At 36.7% G+C, this 14,576-nt stretch overlaps 1 protein-coding gene across 1 annotated transcript in view; it reads left to right on the forward strand.

Annotated features, from left to right (window-relative positions):
• The window catches only part of LOC311204008 (long-chain fatty acid transport protein 6-like), a gene marked incomplete at both ends in the record, with an annotated part of 40,509 nt that overhangs the window by 1,957 nt on the left and 23,976 nt on the right, over window positions 1-14,576 (forward strand). The window contains 3 exons of the mRNA XM_084278848.1: window positions 7,835-8,041; window positions 9,678-9,836; window positions 11,067-11,191. Of these exons, the coding sequence (XP_084134974.1) occupies window positions 7,835-8,041; window positions 9,678-9,836; window positions 11,067-11,191 (491 nt within the window). The remainder of the gene's footprint in view (window positions 1-7,834; window positions 8,042-9,677; window positions 9,837-11,066; window positions 11,192-14,576) is intronic.

Below are 14,576 nucleotides of genomic sequence, written 5' to 3' on the forward strand. Positions count from 1 at the left end.
CAACTAACTTGTTCTAAGAGTCTCGCTGCTCAGAAAAGAATAGCTATGTGAGACAGATAAAACAGCAGAGATATCAACAAATTATTCTCTAAGCTGGTCTTTTATGTGTTTGCCTTCTTATTAATGAGTTTTAGTCTCTGCTGAGCCTGCAAGGCTTCACAGTACTCTTCAGGACTTAGAGACTTTTTTTTTCCTGTATCTGTGATGGAAATTTAAGGTTTTTGATGTCCTTGTTTATTGGCCGTGTCATGTGGAAGAGAGCTGCTCCAAAGGAGTCCACTTACTGGAAGTGAAGGTTAAGTACCATTCAGTGACCATGAGGACTAATTCATGCCAGGCTCTAAACAAAAACATATAATACATAATTATTGTACATAACACTGTGGTTATACTGTTAGATAATTCTCAGGTTAAACATCTTTTCATCCATTGCTAGTGTGTGTTGCAAGGGATTCTTCCTTATCAGTGGGCATGATTTGAACTGTCTTGTATATTTTGCTCTTGTGACACTGTTTGCTACAGGATAGTACATAGCTTTAACATGGTTCTGTTTTTTTTTTTTTCCAAAACATTTATATTAAAAACAATCAACCTGTGGTCCAATATCTATCATTGTCATGGACAAAATGTTTGGCAACTAAGATTATGTTTTTAGAGATTAGTAGTTCATTTGTGGATAGGGTAAACTCAATTTTTCACCCTTTACAAATGAAAAGACGCTTTACTTATGATTCTATTTCTCTAAGAGAATTATCTTTGCAGTATTTTGGATGACCATCAATCTTGTTCATGTAGTGCTGCACAGCAGAAATCATCCCCCTAACAATTTGACCTTTAACTGTCTGTGCTTAGCAAAACCAAATTTGCTCTTGAAGTTCTTGTCTGTAATGGCACATCAAATCAGCAACCTATATTTAAATTCACTAAAGATTCATTCGTGCTGAAGGGATCCTTCTACCTTCTCCTAATATCTGGAACAGCTCCCATAGATTCACTGATAAATCTTCACTGCTCAGAATTGTGGTGTGGCCTTCCTCAGTGCGAAATGATTACATCTTGCAGCTTGTAGGACAATAGAATTATTTTGGTTGGAAGACACCCTTAAGATCATAAAGTCCAACTGTTGACCTAGCACTGCCAAGTTACCACTAGACTATGGTCACTAAGTGCCACATCTACTCATCTTTTAGATACCTCCAGGCATGGTCACTTGGCCATTTCCCTGGGCAGCCTTTTGGCAGTACTCATTTTCGGCTGAGAAATTTTTCCTGTTAACCAATCTAAGCACCACCCCCCCCCCCCCGCCACTTCCCACCCCCCCCACGCCCCCCCCCCACCCCACCATGCAACTTGAGGCCATTTTCTCTTGTCATATCACTTGATGCATGGGAGAAGAGACCAACACCCACCTGTCTGCAACCTTCTTTCAGATAAGTGTAGAGAGCAATAAAAAAAAAGGTTCTCCTGAACCTCCTTTTCCCCAGTTCCCTCAGCCACTCCTCATAAGACTTGTGCTCCAGATCCTTCATCACTTTCCCTTTCTTTCTTTGGACATGCTCCAGTACCCCACAATAGGGGGCCAAAACTGAACACAGTATTCAAGAGGCAGCATCACTAATGCTAAGTACAGGGGTGCGATCACTTCCCTAGTCACCCTATCTCTGGTACCAGCCAGGATGCTATTGACCTTGGCCACCTGGGCACACTGCTGGCTCATGTTCAGCTGGCTGTCAACATTTGGTATACCTTTCTTTTGGTACATCTTGTCATTTTTCAAAGTTTGTTTTTTTTTTTTTTTTTTTTTTTTTTTTTTTTTTTAATGTGATACCTGTATCTAAATAGACTGGATATGTCTATGGATATATGGTTGCATTTTCTTCCACATCTTGTTCACTTTTTCATGCTGTCTTTTGCAAGATCACAGTCATTTGTAGAATTTGTACTCTTCAGGGTTTTTGTGTCTGCATATTTTTCAGGGGTTGTGGTTTGGTAACACAGTCCAATTAGTATCATCTTGTCTTTCCTTCAGGACTTGCAGTCAGAATTTCTTCAGGTCTGACAATTCTGCCATATTTTGATTGCTTTTTCTAACTTTTTTCTCAAATCTGAAATTGAATGTTTTATTCTAAAGCCTCAGGTATGTCATAAAAGCTTCAACATTTCTCCTTCTTGTCAGTTTCTTCTATGAAACAGGTATCTCGACAAGACAATTTTTTCGATGACAGCAATGCTCTTTTAATTCATTTAGCACAATCTAGTAACTTGTTTTTTTTCTCTTCTTACCCAACCACAGGCTGTAAGGCAGCTACAGATTCTCTGATTTGCCAGTATTTTTGCTTTAGCTACTGTCACTTATCTTCTGTGTAGCCAGAGCATTTAGGTCTTTCTTTAATTTATGTAACATTCTCACACTTCCATTCCCAGAAACACTGTCTACTACCACTCCCATTCTGGGGAATGTTTGTTGAAAGAGATTCAAAAGTTGGAGTTTAAAACTGCATTTTTAGTAAAGCAGCAGTTAGCTAGCATATAAGTAAATGAGGAACTTGTAAAGCAGAAAAAAAAAGAAGCTGTATGCCTTTCTCTCTTATCAGACTGGCATCATTAGCTTACTCTAACAGCAATCTGACTTGTTTAAAAGGTATCCATCCTTACTACATTTGTTACCAGATTATGCCACCCTTCACTTGTTTAAAAAACTACTGGCTAAACAGTAAAGCACTACTAAAAAGAAGGCACTTTTTAAGGCACTGTGTCCTTTCTAGGCACCCTATTCACTGGAGTCATGTTTGAACAAGGGTTTACATTTTATTTTTTGGACAGTACCTGTGTAAGAGCAATGCTATTAAACAACACTTTAAATCTAGTGACCCACCAGAAAGTCACTAATGGAATTTTCCAGTCCATTTATAATGTGTTGCTACTCAGAAAAGTTCAGTTCTTAGTAGGACATCCCAGATTGCCATCATGACTTTTGATGCAAGGATTCAGCTGCATTACTAAACACCGTGACATTGATTTACATGAATTCTGATAGCAGAGGCTATTCTGGGAGGGTACGTGCTGGACGGACACATGTGGGCAGCCTTCTCTACAAGGGCCTGCTTGAGCCATGCATGTTGGACCAACATGATGTCCAGAGGACCCTTCCACAGCCCTTCTGTGATTCTCTAATTCTATACAGAATTACACCTCCCAGCTGTGCAAGCATAGCATTTTCCTGGCCAGGGTTCTTCACATGTGAGGAGGCCTCAGTAGTGCTTTCAGCTAGTGCTGAGTGTATTCTGAACTTCTTGCCTTCTGAGCTCGGAATAGGGTTTCTGCTTGCATAATTCAGACAGAAGTGTGTTTGCATCCTGGAGAAAAGAGAGTAAATAAAGTCTTTTTTGGTATTTGAGGATTAAAGTCATATGGTGTTATACACATGTAGCATCTCTCATATGTTAGTCATTGAGTGAAAAAAAACCAAAAAGGATCTTATCAAAACTGTATTTTCTTAACTATTTAGAATATAAAAGCTGTTTGGACCTAAATGTTTGGGACAAAAAAACCGTAAATGTCCTGTGGAAGACACTCTTCCCTGCTCTGTTAGACATTATTTCTCTTTGATCACTTGCTTTTACTTAGCCTGTGTCTCTGTCCCAGATGGCCTTTGAGTGGAAAACACTGCCAACTGTGATTTCCAAGATGGTTTCTGTTTTACTACCTTTACTGCCTGTGGTGGCCTTTCAAGATACCAGTGCTGATGCTGAACCACAACTGACTTGTAATTTCTGTTGTTGTTACTACTTAGTGAGAATAAGTACTGAGTGTAGGGAGTCACTTGGATCAAGTACAAGTAACATTATTTTCTGAGGCTAGACAGTATGGGGAAGAGTCTAGACTTGCTGTAGCTTACTGTTCATATCAACCAGGGTATACATCAAAGTTATGTAAGAGCTATTTCATACGGTTTTCCTTCTGAGTAACTTACTGTTCAGTACAAGTTGATCTCATAACCTGATGTATTCCTTTCATCAGTGTAAGACTGTGTCCCTGCCAACAGGCTGCATTGTTTCTTTGCTAGAAAATAACATAAAAACCCTTTTGTGCAACTTGAAGCCTAGGACACTAGTTCAAAGCCAATACATATTTTCCCTGCTTTCTCAAGAGACATAACTGAGTTGCGCATTCATGTAAATTTAATGTTGAATTGAATAATGAAATGCTTTAAAAGCAGGGAGGGGGATGCAAAAAGAGAAGCATATTCATCTCAACCAGTGACAGATATTTTTTCTCCCAGTAGAAGCCAAATAGTTACCCAATAGTGAATATGCATATACAAACTATGTAAACACCAATCAGAGAACTATGATTACATAGCCAAACTTTAGATAAGCAGTCATTTCTCCCAAAACAAATAAACTGAAACCTGAATATACCTTAATTGTGTAAAAAGCAAACGTACCTGAAAGTAAGCACAAGTTTAAATAGCTGGATAGCTTTATTATAATTGCTTTCCTATGGTAAAGCACACTTACCAGGAACCTTTTGAAATAATCAGACTATAGTACCTTCAAGAGACCTGTTTTTTCCTGACACATGGACCTGATGATATGTGAAGACCAGTGAGCCCCACACAATGTTTGACACAGAAGCTCTTTGTTCGTGGAAGAAAACACTAGCTGACTATCATCAGAATTATTATTTGGAAATATGTTTGTACCGCTGAGAGTTATCTTCAGACAGTCAATGCTCCTGTGTGTTCCAGAAGTAATTTTCCATTTCTAGCACTTTGAATGCAGCTGTTTTGAATTACCCTTTCTTCTTCAGGAAATCAGTTATTTTTTTCTGCTGTTCTCTGCTATCTAACTAGAAATTTCTTTAAAGGTAACCTGTTATTTCAAGCTGTTCACATATTATTCTAAGTACTGGATTCCTGACCACAAAAGAAAAATTCTATAATTGATTCATAGTTCAATAGTAGTTTAAAAAACAATTAAGACTGTCTTCAACAACAAAAAAGCATAGGTCTTATGACTGAGTGTTTAGAAAAACATTGAACCATATATATGTTTAATTAGAAGATTTATAAAGTACCTATGTTTCAGTCTACTAAAAGGGAACTATGCCCTCCTGTCATTCTTGAATTTTAAATTACTGTGTCTGTAGAGTTGAAATTAATAGTTAGTATCTTTTTTCCTTTAAAGGAAGGAAAGAAAAGAGAGAGAGAGAAAAAAGAAGAGTTATGTCCTCTTCATTTTGACAGACTTGCACTTCATGCTACCCAAATACACAAAGAACTTGGTGCATATTTTACCTAGAACTTCTGAATTCTAAGAAAATCACAAATATTTGTGAATTTCTTCATGTTGTGCAGTCGTTAAAAGATGTCTTCTGTGAAGAAGTTTAGATTTGGAAGTCAATGCAGCTTTGACTTTGTAACTTTCAAAAATGTAAAGAGCAAAACAAGGAAATGCAAGAAGGAATGAATTTATTGGTGAAAAATAAGGCAATGCCTCAGTGCCGTAATCGGTAACTGCAGCTCTTAAAAAGGCTGATACTCACTGAGGTTTATTTATACAGGCCTTTTGAAATAGGTTAGTTTCAGTTAAAGAATAGGTGAAATTTCATTTACACATACACTTTATTTACACAGTATAATTTTTCATGATGAGTAATTTTTCTCAGTATTTGTACATCACATTCATTATCTGTTAAGGACACTATAAAGTTATGGGCAGCTGAGTCTGGTTCCAGTGCTTACTGGAATCTGGAAGGGACAAGAAATTTGTAACAATCCTTGATAATTAACAATTCTTAAGATCTTTTTTGACCCTGTAGTTGAAGACAGTGCATCAATAAAGAATGACAGAGAATGCTATCTTATTTTACTATTTTTGAGAACAAAATGTAATTGCAGTCACATCTAACACCTGTATTTCTTTTACCAGGTTCTTAGTCTAACCTGTACCTATGCAACCTCTCATTAGTATATTTAGGAGACACAAGTGTATATATATATGCATAATAGGAAGACAATCAGTATTGAAAGGTAATAAGTATATAGTTTTTCTGTCACAATTAGTCCATTAGTAGTTGTGTCTCATTATAAATAATATCGTTTTATTTATTACTTGAAAAACTAATTTTATTGTGTGATAGCAAAGCAAAATGAATGTACCAATGAACCTTGATTTTCAATGCATTTGGCTTCCTGCAGTTAGCACTACTGCCCTTAACATTTTTTCTTCGCATTTTTTTCATTCTATTGCTATGTATAGTAGAAGAGGACTATACTCCAGTGGTTCAAACAGAAGGCTATCTGTCTTTTAGATTTTCACAATTGCTTGTGTGATTCCTTCCTTCCTGAAGTCATTCTGCAGTGCAGGCAGTTAGAATACCCCCCAAACTTATTTGCTAAATATACATAAAATATATAGAACTTGTACTCTGTAGGCTTTAGTTTTGTAATACATTTTAGTTAGTAACAGTAGGCTACATCTCTATATTACTAATAGAGATTTTTGTATCAATCATTGAAATATCTACTGCTATCTGTCATTAGGAAAGTAGTTTTCTGACAAATTAAAAATCTGAAGTTATTTTGGTTTAAAACTTATGCAAGGGGGTTCTACTAATGGTATCCGTATTTAATATTTGTTAAATGAACTTGGAGTTGACATCAGGAATTCAAATGCTGGCTGTGCTCTGGCAAGGCCTCATTATGAGGTTCTGGGTGAGTCATGTCCACTTCAATTCTATAAAAACTGAGATAATAACATAAGTTTATACCCACAGAGGTATTTGCAAGATTAATTACATAGGCTGAGATCCAGCAAAGCACTTAAGCGTAAATGAGTCTTTAAGTATACGAATAGTTCTATTGAAAGCAGTATTATTCCTATTCTTGAATATTCTCCTGGATTAGTACTTTAATGCCTGTGCAATGTTTTGAGAAAGTGACAAATTGTAAATCTGCTTAGAAATATAAAATGATAAAATGTTTTGCTTGCGGATTGGCCCCCCCTTTATTTTTTCCTTTAATCTGTGAATCTCATGGTTTCTTCCCTGATAAACCAATAAAATGGATCTTCATTGTGCTGCTGGATTTGTTTTATAAAAGTGAGTTTGTATTTATATTTGGGTAAAAGCCAGTAGAGGGAATGGCTGTCAGTGAATGAACATGTGATTACAATAAAAAAAAAAAATTGTTTGATGTACCTGATGATGTATCAGTCCTTAAGATATCTAAAACACTAAAAGCACTACATAAATAGGCACATAATTCTTTGACAGTATCTGAATAAGCCACAGGCTTTCTATCCTGTGAAATTCAGGTATCTTTGTACATCATACTTTTTTTTCTTTGTGTGTTTGTTTTTAAATTAGTATTTTCTGTGCTTTTGAAAAAATGTTTCTTGATGAGAGAATGCTGTTTAGCGCACCTGGGGAAACCTGCCCTGGTAATTGCCATCTCTGTATACATTTGCCTTACATCTGCAACAGATTTCTTCATTATTTATTTGAAGTTGAATCTTAACTATGCTTCATTAGCAATGACCAAGGGTTATCCAAAATTATATGGGAAGCAGAGTTTAGTAATCAAGGGCCATCATTTTTCCTTGAGAACTAGTTGACCAATGTTGTGGGAGTAACATAATTTTTACCATATTATATCCTGTTTTCAGTGAATTTTCATTCTAGTTTGTAATTTCATTGAATTTATGTCCATGGAGATGAGTTTCATTTCTCTTTCTATTATAAAAAGTAAAATTTTCAGAGGAAAAATACTTAATTTGCTGATTTTGTGAAGACATAATGTAACTAACATTATTTTATGTTAATTTTTAAGATTTGCTTGGGACACTGGAAGAAGTTCTTCCTAGCCTCCAAAAATATGTTAGTGTTTGGATAATGACCAAAGAGTCCACTTTTCCACACGTCCATACCCTCTTAGACAAAATAGAGACTGCATATGAAGACCCAATTCCAGTTAATCGACGTTCTGCCAACAACCTCAAGTCCTCTGTTTTATATATATTTACTTCAGGAACGACAGGTACGGGTCTGCTAAAGTGTATTTACCCTCAGCTTTCATCTAGATGTTTTATTTTCCAAAACTCTAATGTTTTGATTCATCTTTTCATAGTAGAATATAATTTTTCTTATCTAGAAGTAAAATGTTTTAATAAAAAAAACGAAGCATGTTTCTTGTGTTTTTATGTGGTGGATTATGGACTTCTTTTTTCTCCTGTCACACTTGGCAAATATTATTGGGAAACCTTACCTCTTACTATTCACAGCTAAGGTGTTTATAAAATGTTTTGCTTTTTTTGTGGGTTTACAATTATGCATATTACTTTGTGATCACATACCAGTGCCTAGCTAATATAGCTAACATTGTGTCTAGAACTTTAAAAAACAATATTCATACAAGCAAATAGACATTTGGGTTTTTTCTTCCTTAACTCACGTTCTATGCAGGTCACTGTAAAGACTGAAAATAGGATTAAGTTATTAGCCTTTTAGTTTAGAAACAGATGGCTGAATTTATTACCAGTGCTCCAGCAGCTAAGAAGCTAAGACTTTAAAAAAACTCATCACTGACATGAAAAGCAGCATGATGTTGTTAAGATAAGCAGATTGGCATACTCATTCAGCTGAACACAATAGTTCTAGTCAAATGAATATTTTATGGCTTTGTTCCCTCATGCAAATAATTATTACGATAATTTACTTGCCTCAAGTTCTGGGGAAAAAACAGGAATTAAAAATGTCAGTCTGGAATTAAAAAAAAAAGGTATAAATATTGCCAAGAGGTAAGGTGTGTTTGCAATACTACTAATATAAATATGGTTGAACTTGTTCAGAAGTAAGATGTTTTGGCTAAAAATACTATAGATTTCTCCAGGTAGGAAGATTTTGCTCTTATAACTGCATTCACAATATCTAAGTGAAGTCTCAAACTTTAGTTATGTAGAATTTTTAATATTTTTGAGTCCTTGTATGTATTACATTGATTCACATTGGATTTCTTTTATGTACCATGTAACTAAAATAATAGTCTGAAGAGTGTAATTAGTAACTAGTTATAACTAATAATGGAATAACTAAATCTATTCTGAAGTAACTCAACATTTTCACAGTTTTTGATAAGGCAAGAATTAAAATCACTTACTGAAGTCAATGACTGGTAAACTTAGTTAAAAGAAAGAAGTAGTCAGCTGTCTGTAAAGGGAAAAAGCAAAACTCAGGACTCTGTAGAGCACCACTTGCTATAAGTGATTCATTTGCAACATAGGCTTATTGTCTTTTCTTTTTACGGTGATACTTTTTGAGGTTTAGCTGGAATCTCCACAGAATACACTTCCAATTAACAAATGTAGGTAGGTCTTCACATGTGTGGTATCTTTGCTAAAATAGGTGAGAAAACTTTATGAACCATATATTTTAAAAAATTTTTAACAGTTCTCACTGTTCATGGTTGGCACTTACACTGAAATTTGTGTGTATGTGAGAGCATCTGTGAAACTAAAACACATCCCCTACTCAAAATAATGGGTACCGAATAGTAGCCCAAGAACCTCTTGGTTAAGGAAAAGAGTTGATTCTTTCTTGATTTTAGAGACTTTATATATGAAACCTGAGTTCTCTTTAAGAAAAGCTTTATACTTGGTTTTGTGTTTTCATTACAGGTCTTCCAAAGGCCGCAGTCATCAGTCACATGCAGGTTCTTAAAGGAGCTGCTGGACTGTGGGCTTTTGGTGCTACTGCAGAAGACATAATTTATATTGCTCTGCCTCTTTATCACAGTGCAGCATCTCTTCTTGGCATTGGTGGATGCATTGAATTGGGTAGGCCTCATTTAATTTAATTCTATAGTTAATAGAGATTTAATTATTACATAAATTTTTATAACACACTTAGGTTTGCTGCCATTAGGGAAAGTAGTGCTTTGCTGAAATCAAATTAATAGTCTTTTTGGATAGCTTTATATTTCTGTATTTTGGGGATGGAGACTGTTGTCATAGCGAAGGATCTTTTACAAGCCATCTTTATGGTGCTGGAGAAAAATTATAGTCAGTTGTACCACAAATGTCTTTACATTCTTTTATATTTAGGTGAAAAACAGCTAAGGACTTAGGAAATATTTTGGCAGTGTATATAGTAAATTAGTGTAGGTACAGACTAAACATTGAATAGTGGACTAGTACTAAAATGTATCATGAACATTCAGCTTTGTCATATACCATTATATAAAAAATACCTTTTTTTTCCTATTTAATTTGTGTACCATTGGGCACAGATGAATTTTACTGAGACAGTGTAGGTGTCTTCAGTGACTCTCTTGCAAAAGATTCATTTCGAACTTCATGGCAAATATTTCCATCATCATAATCCATCAATTATTTCCAGCAGCAAGACCAAGTCAGAGCAAGGGAAAGACCATTGGATTATCAAATATATTGGGTTGGAAGGGACCTTTGGAGGTCATCCTGTTCAACACCCCTGCAGTAAGCATGGACATCTTCACTACATCAGTTTTCTCAGAGCCCCATCAAGCCTGACCTTCAGTATCTCCAGGGATGGGGCCTCCACTACCTCTCTGGGCAACCTGTTCTAGTGATCTACCACCCTCATAGTGAAGAACTTTTTCCTAATATCTATGTCCCCTTTTTGAGTTTAAAACCATTGCCCCTTGTCCTATTGCTCCATGCCCTTGTGAAGAGTTCTTCCCCAGCTTTCTTACAGGCACCTTTGAGTTATTGGAACGCCGCTATAGGGCCCCTCCAGAGCCTTCTCTTCTCCAAGCTGAACAAGCCTGTCTTCACAGAAGTGCTCCAGCCATTTTTTTTAAAAATGAGGTTTCAGTGATACTGAAATGATTTTCTACATCAGACTGACTTTTCTGGATATTTTTACTTGAACTATTTTGAATAATGTTACAACACCAACAAAGACAAGATTTCTTGCTTTAAACGGAAGTTCCTCTTATGTTCTATTTTGTAGGAATAGTGAGCATAGCTAATTAAGCTGCTATAGAGAGAAAATGCTTAATTTCCTTTCCTACTGTTTCCATAAAGGTGCAACCTGTGTGTTAAAAAAGAAGTTCTCAGCTAGTCAGTTTTGGAATGACTGCAAAAAGTACAACGTGACTGTTATCCAGTACATTGGAGAACTTTGTCGTTACCTTTGCAGTCAGCCAGTGGTAAGTGCATCCAAAATGATGGCTACTGATCTGTAAGTGCTATGTAATTTAAGAAAATGTATAGGAGAACGCAAAGAGATTTGTGACAATGTAGAGAAGTTGAATGCAATGCAACTGTTGTCTCTTTGAACATTTTCCCTTTGCCTCTGTCATAATTTCATTTTGTGACTTCACAAAAATAATCAGTGGTTTATTTCCTTTCAGTCAATTTTACTGAAATGTCACTTCTTGGGAAATGGTGACAATCATTCAAATTAATCTGAAAGTTCTTTTCTAATTCAAGTTCTCATTTTCCAGAGTAACCTTCTCCCTAATCAGTGTTCTCATAATCTGTAGAGAATACAAATGAGCCTTGTTTTCCACTAGAATAACTATTCTCATTAAAGCCTCAAGTTGCTGACCAAAGAATGGAAAAGGTCAGTGTTTATAAGACAATTTCATGAGAAATGTTGAGATTTTTAAGTATCGTAATGGTGCGCCATAGAACCTACAGCACTATCGGCACATGCAAAGCAAATATCCTTGAGTTAAAGAGGGCATAGCTGATGTCCCAGAGACATCATTCTATGATATGATGTCACACTAGAATGATGATATCTCTCTCTCTTTCTTCTTCTTTTTGGTTTTGTTTGGTTTGGGTTTTGTCTTTATAATAAAATAAAAAGTTACAGGATCATGAAAATCAAGTTAAAAACATAAGGAAAATCAAAACAATAAAAAGCCTAGTTTTTATAAATTGAGATTATTTTTCTTTGGGCTATCACGATTTTCCAAAATCTCTACCATCTAACACCAACTTTTGCCATGTTTGCAGCCTCACATATTAAGCACTCCCTTTGCCTGTCTTTTAATTGTAGAGTTAGAGTAGAGCATTATATTTAACCCCTTTTTACCCTGTTCAGTATCTTAAAGCAAGAAAGATTTAATTTTCTAAAACAAACTCTTATTTTTTAATCCTTACCAAGACATTTAAAGTTAAAGGAGTTTTAAATTGTGCGAATAAAGTAATTTATACCATCCTCAACTATGAATATACAATATTTATATCATCATTAACTATTCAATAACTATATATTCTATTTATTAATTTATGTGCATACTTTCTAGGAACTGGCATGTTTAAACTATGTGAGGCTGTGGGGGTTTTTTGGTATTTTTTTTTGCCAGCTCGCTAAAGAGAAACCTAATACAATCTAAAAAAAAATTACAAAATCAATCAGTGGACTGATATATACTTGAAAAAATTTTGTCATGTTACAACTGGAAAAGAAGCATGTTCAAACGAATACTGGAAGGATTTTAAAGATGTTATGCAATCCATTATTATTTTTTAACTAGGTGAAATATTTTGCCAAGTTATTATCTCTAATTAACTTAGAAGTACTATATATACTGGCAATATGAGAAAGACATGGCTAATAGAAGTTTTAAAGCTCTGTGAAGATAATAAGTAATGACCCCATTTTGGCTGGGATAGAGTTAGTTCTATTTCTTAGTAACTGGTGTAGTGCAGATTTTGGATGCAGCATGAGAAGAATATTGATAATCCACTGATGTTTTTAGTTATTGCAAGGTAGTTTTAGTGTTTACACTAAGTCAAGGACTTTTCAGCTTCCCTTATGTTGTGGCTTAGCCCTAGCAGTAGCTAAGCAGCGCTCAGCCATTTGCTGACCCCTCCCCCAGCAGGGTGGTAAAGAGAATGGGAAGACAAAGGCAAACCTCATGGGTTGGGATAAGGACAGTTTACTGCGGCAGCAAAGGGAGAGGGAAATACAAAAACAGTATTTATAATGGAAGATACAAAATTGGTGACACTCAATGTAGTTTCTCACCAACAACCTTACAACTGTGCACGCTCAGACCTGTCCCTAAAAGGAAGAGTCCCTGAGCCACACACCTTAGAGCTGCATCACCACTTCCCAACTAGCTCCCTTTTATACTGAACATGACATCATATGGTATGGAATACCCCCTTTAGCTAGTTTGGGACACCTGTCCTGGTTGTGTCCCATACTGATTTCTGCTGAAAATTAACCGTACCCTAGCCATTATCTTACTGTCATCTGTGTCACGTCCAGATCTGACACGTCCCTAGCCACCATTTTGCTTGTCTTTGTGGTATAGATATATATATGCACACAGATATAATTCCTTTAGTCTATAAACCATCCCTCTGAAATGTCCGTTGAGTTCATGTAGTCTGTGACTTTCGCATCCATCGTTGTAACAGTCTCAGGGCAGGAGTGATGGTGTGTGCTGTTAGATTGTTGCGTGCTGCATCCAGAGCTCATGGCTGGTGTATCTACCAAAGCCCATGCTTGTGGTCTTCAGGTTGAAGGTGTTGATGATATGAAGTTGCTGGGTGCCAGTTACTTAGGCCAATGCTAGTTCCATCATTGTGGCCCTCATCTTTCATTAATTTGGATGATTCTTACTGTAATATTGTCGATACAGTACATAACAGTTGTAACAGTGATCATAGAATCATAGAATCATAGGGGTTGGAAGGGACCTCGAGGTATCATCAGGTCCAACCCCCCTGCCAAAGCAGCTCCCTAGCTCATATTGCACAGATAGGCCTTGAATATCAGATGGGTCTTGAATATCTCCAGAGAAGGAGACTCCACCACCTCCCTGGGCAGCCTGTCCCAGTGCTCTGTCACTCTCACTGTGAAAAAGTTCTTCCACACGTTGATGTGGAACTTCTTATGCTCTAACTTGCAGCCATTGCCCCTTGTCCTGTCCCCACAGACCACTGAACAGGGGCTGGCCATTTCCCCCTGCATCCCTATAAATACCTATAAATAGGTATTTATAAAAATTAATAAGGTCCCCCCTTAGTCTTCTTTTCTCTAGGCTGAACAGCTCCAGTTCACTCAGCCTTTCCTTATAGGGGAGATGCTCCAGTCCCTGCTCTCCCTCCATCTACCCAGCCAGTGATGAGATCATAGATGGATATGAGATTGGGCGAGCACGATCTCCCCTTGGTCAATCCATGCTGACTACTCCTCATGACCTTCTTCTCTTCCATTGCTTGGAGATGGCATCCAGAACAAGCTGTTCCATTACCTTTCCTGGGAGAGAGGTGAGGCTGACTGGCCTATAGTTGCTCGGATCCTCCTTCTTGCCCCTTTTGAAGACCAGAGTGACATTGGCTATCGTCCAGTCTTCGGGCACTTCTCCTGTTCTCCAAGACGTGTCGAAGATGATAGAGAGCGGCTCAGCAATCACCTCCACCAGCTCCCTCAGGACACGTGGATGCATCCCATCCAGGCCCATGGATTTATGTGTGTTAATCCCTTTGAGATGCTCCTGAACCACCCACACCAAAACCAGAGGGAAGCTCTTCATTTCCCAAACTCTATTACTTTCTTCCAGTGACTGT

The sequence above is a fragment of the Gallinula chloropus genome, assembly GCF_964237585.1.
Source record: "Gallinula chloropus genome assembly, chromosome: Z".
Taxonomy (NCBI): domain Eukaryota; kingdom Metazoa; phylum Chordata; class Aves; order Gruiformes; family Rallidae; genus Gallinula; species Gallinula chloropus.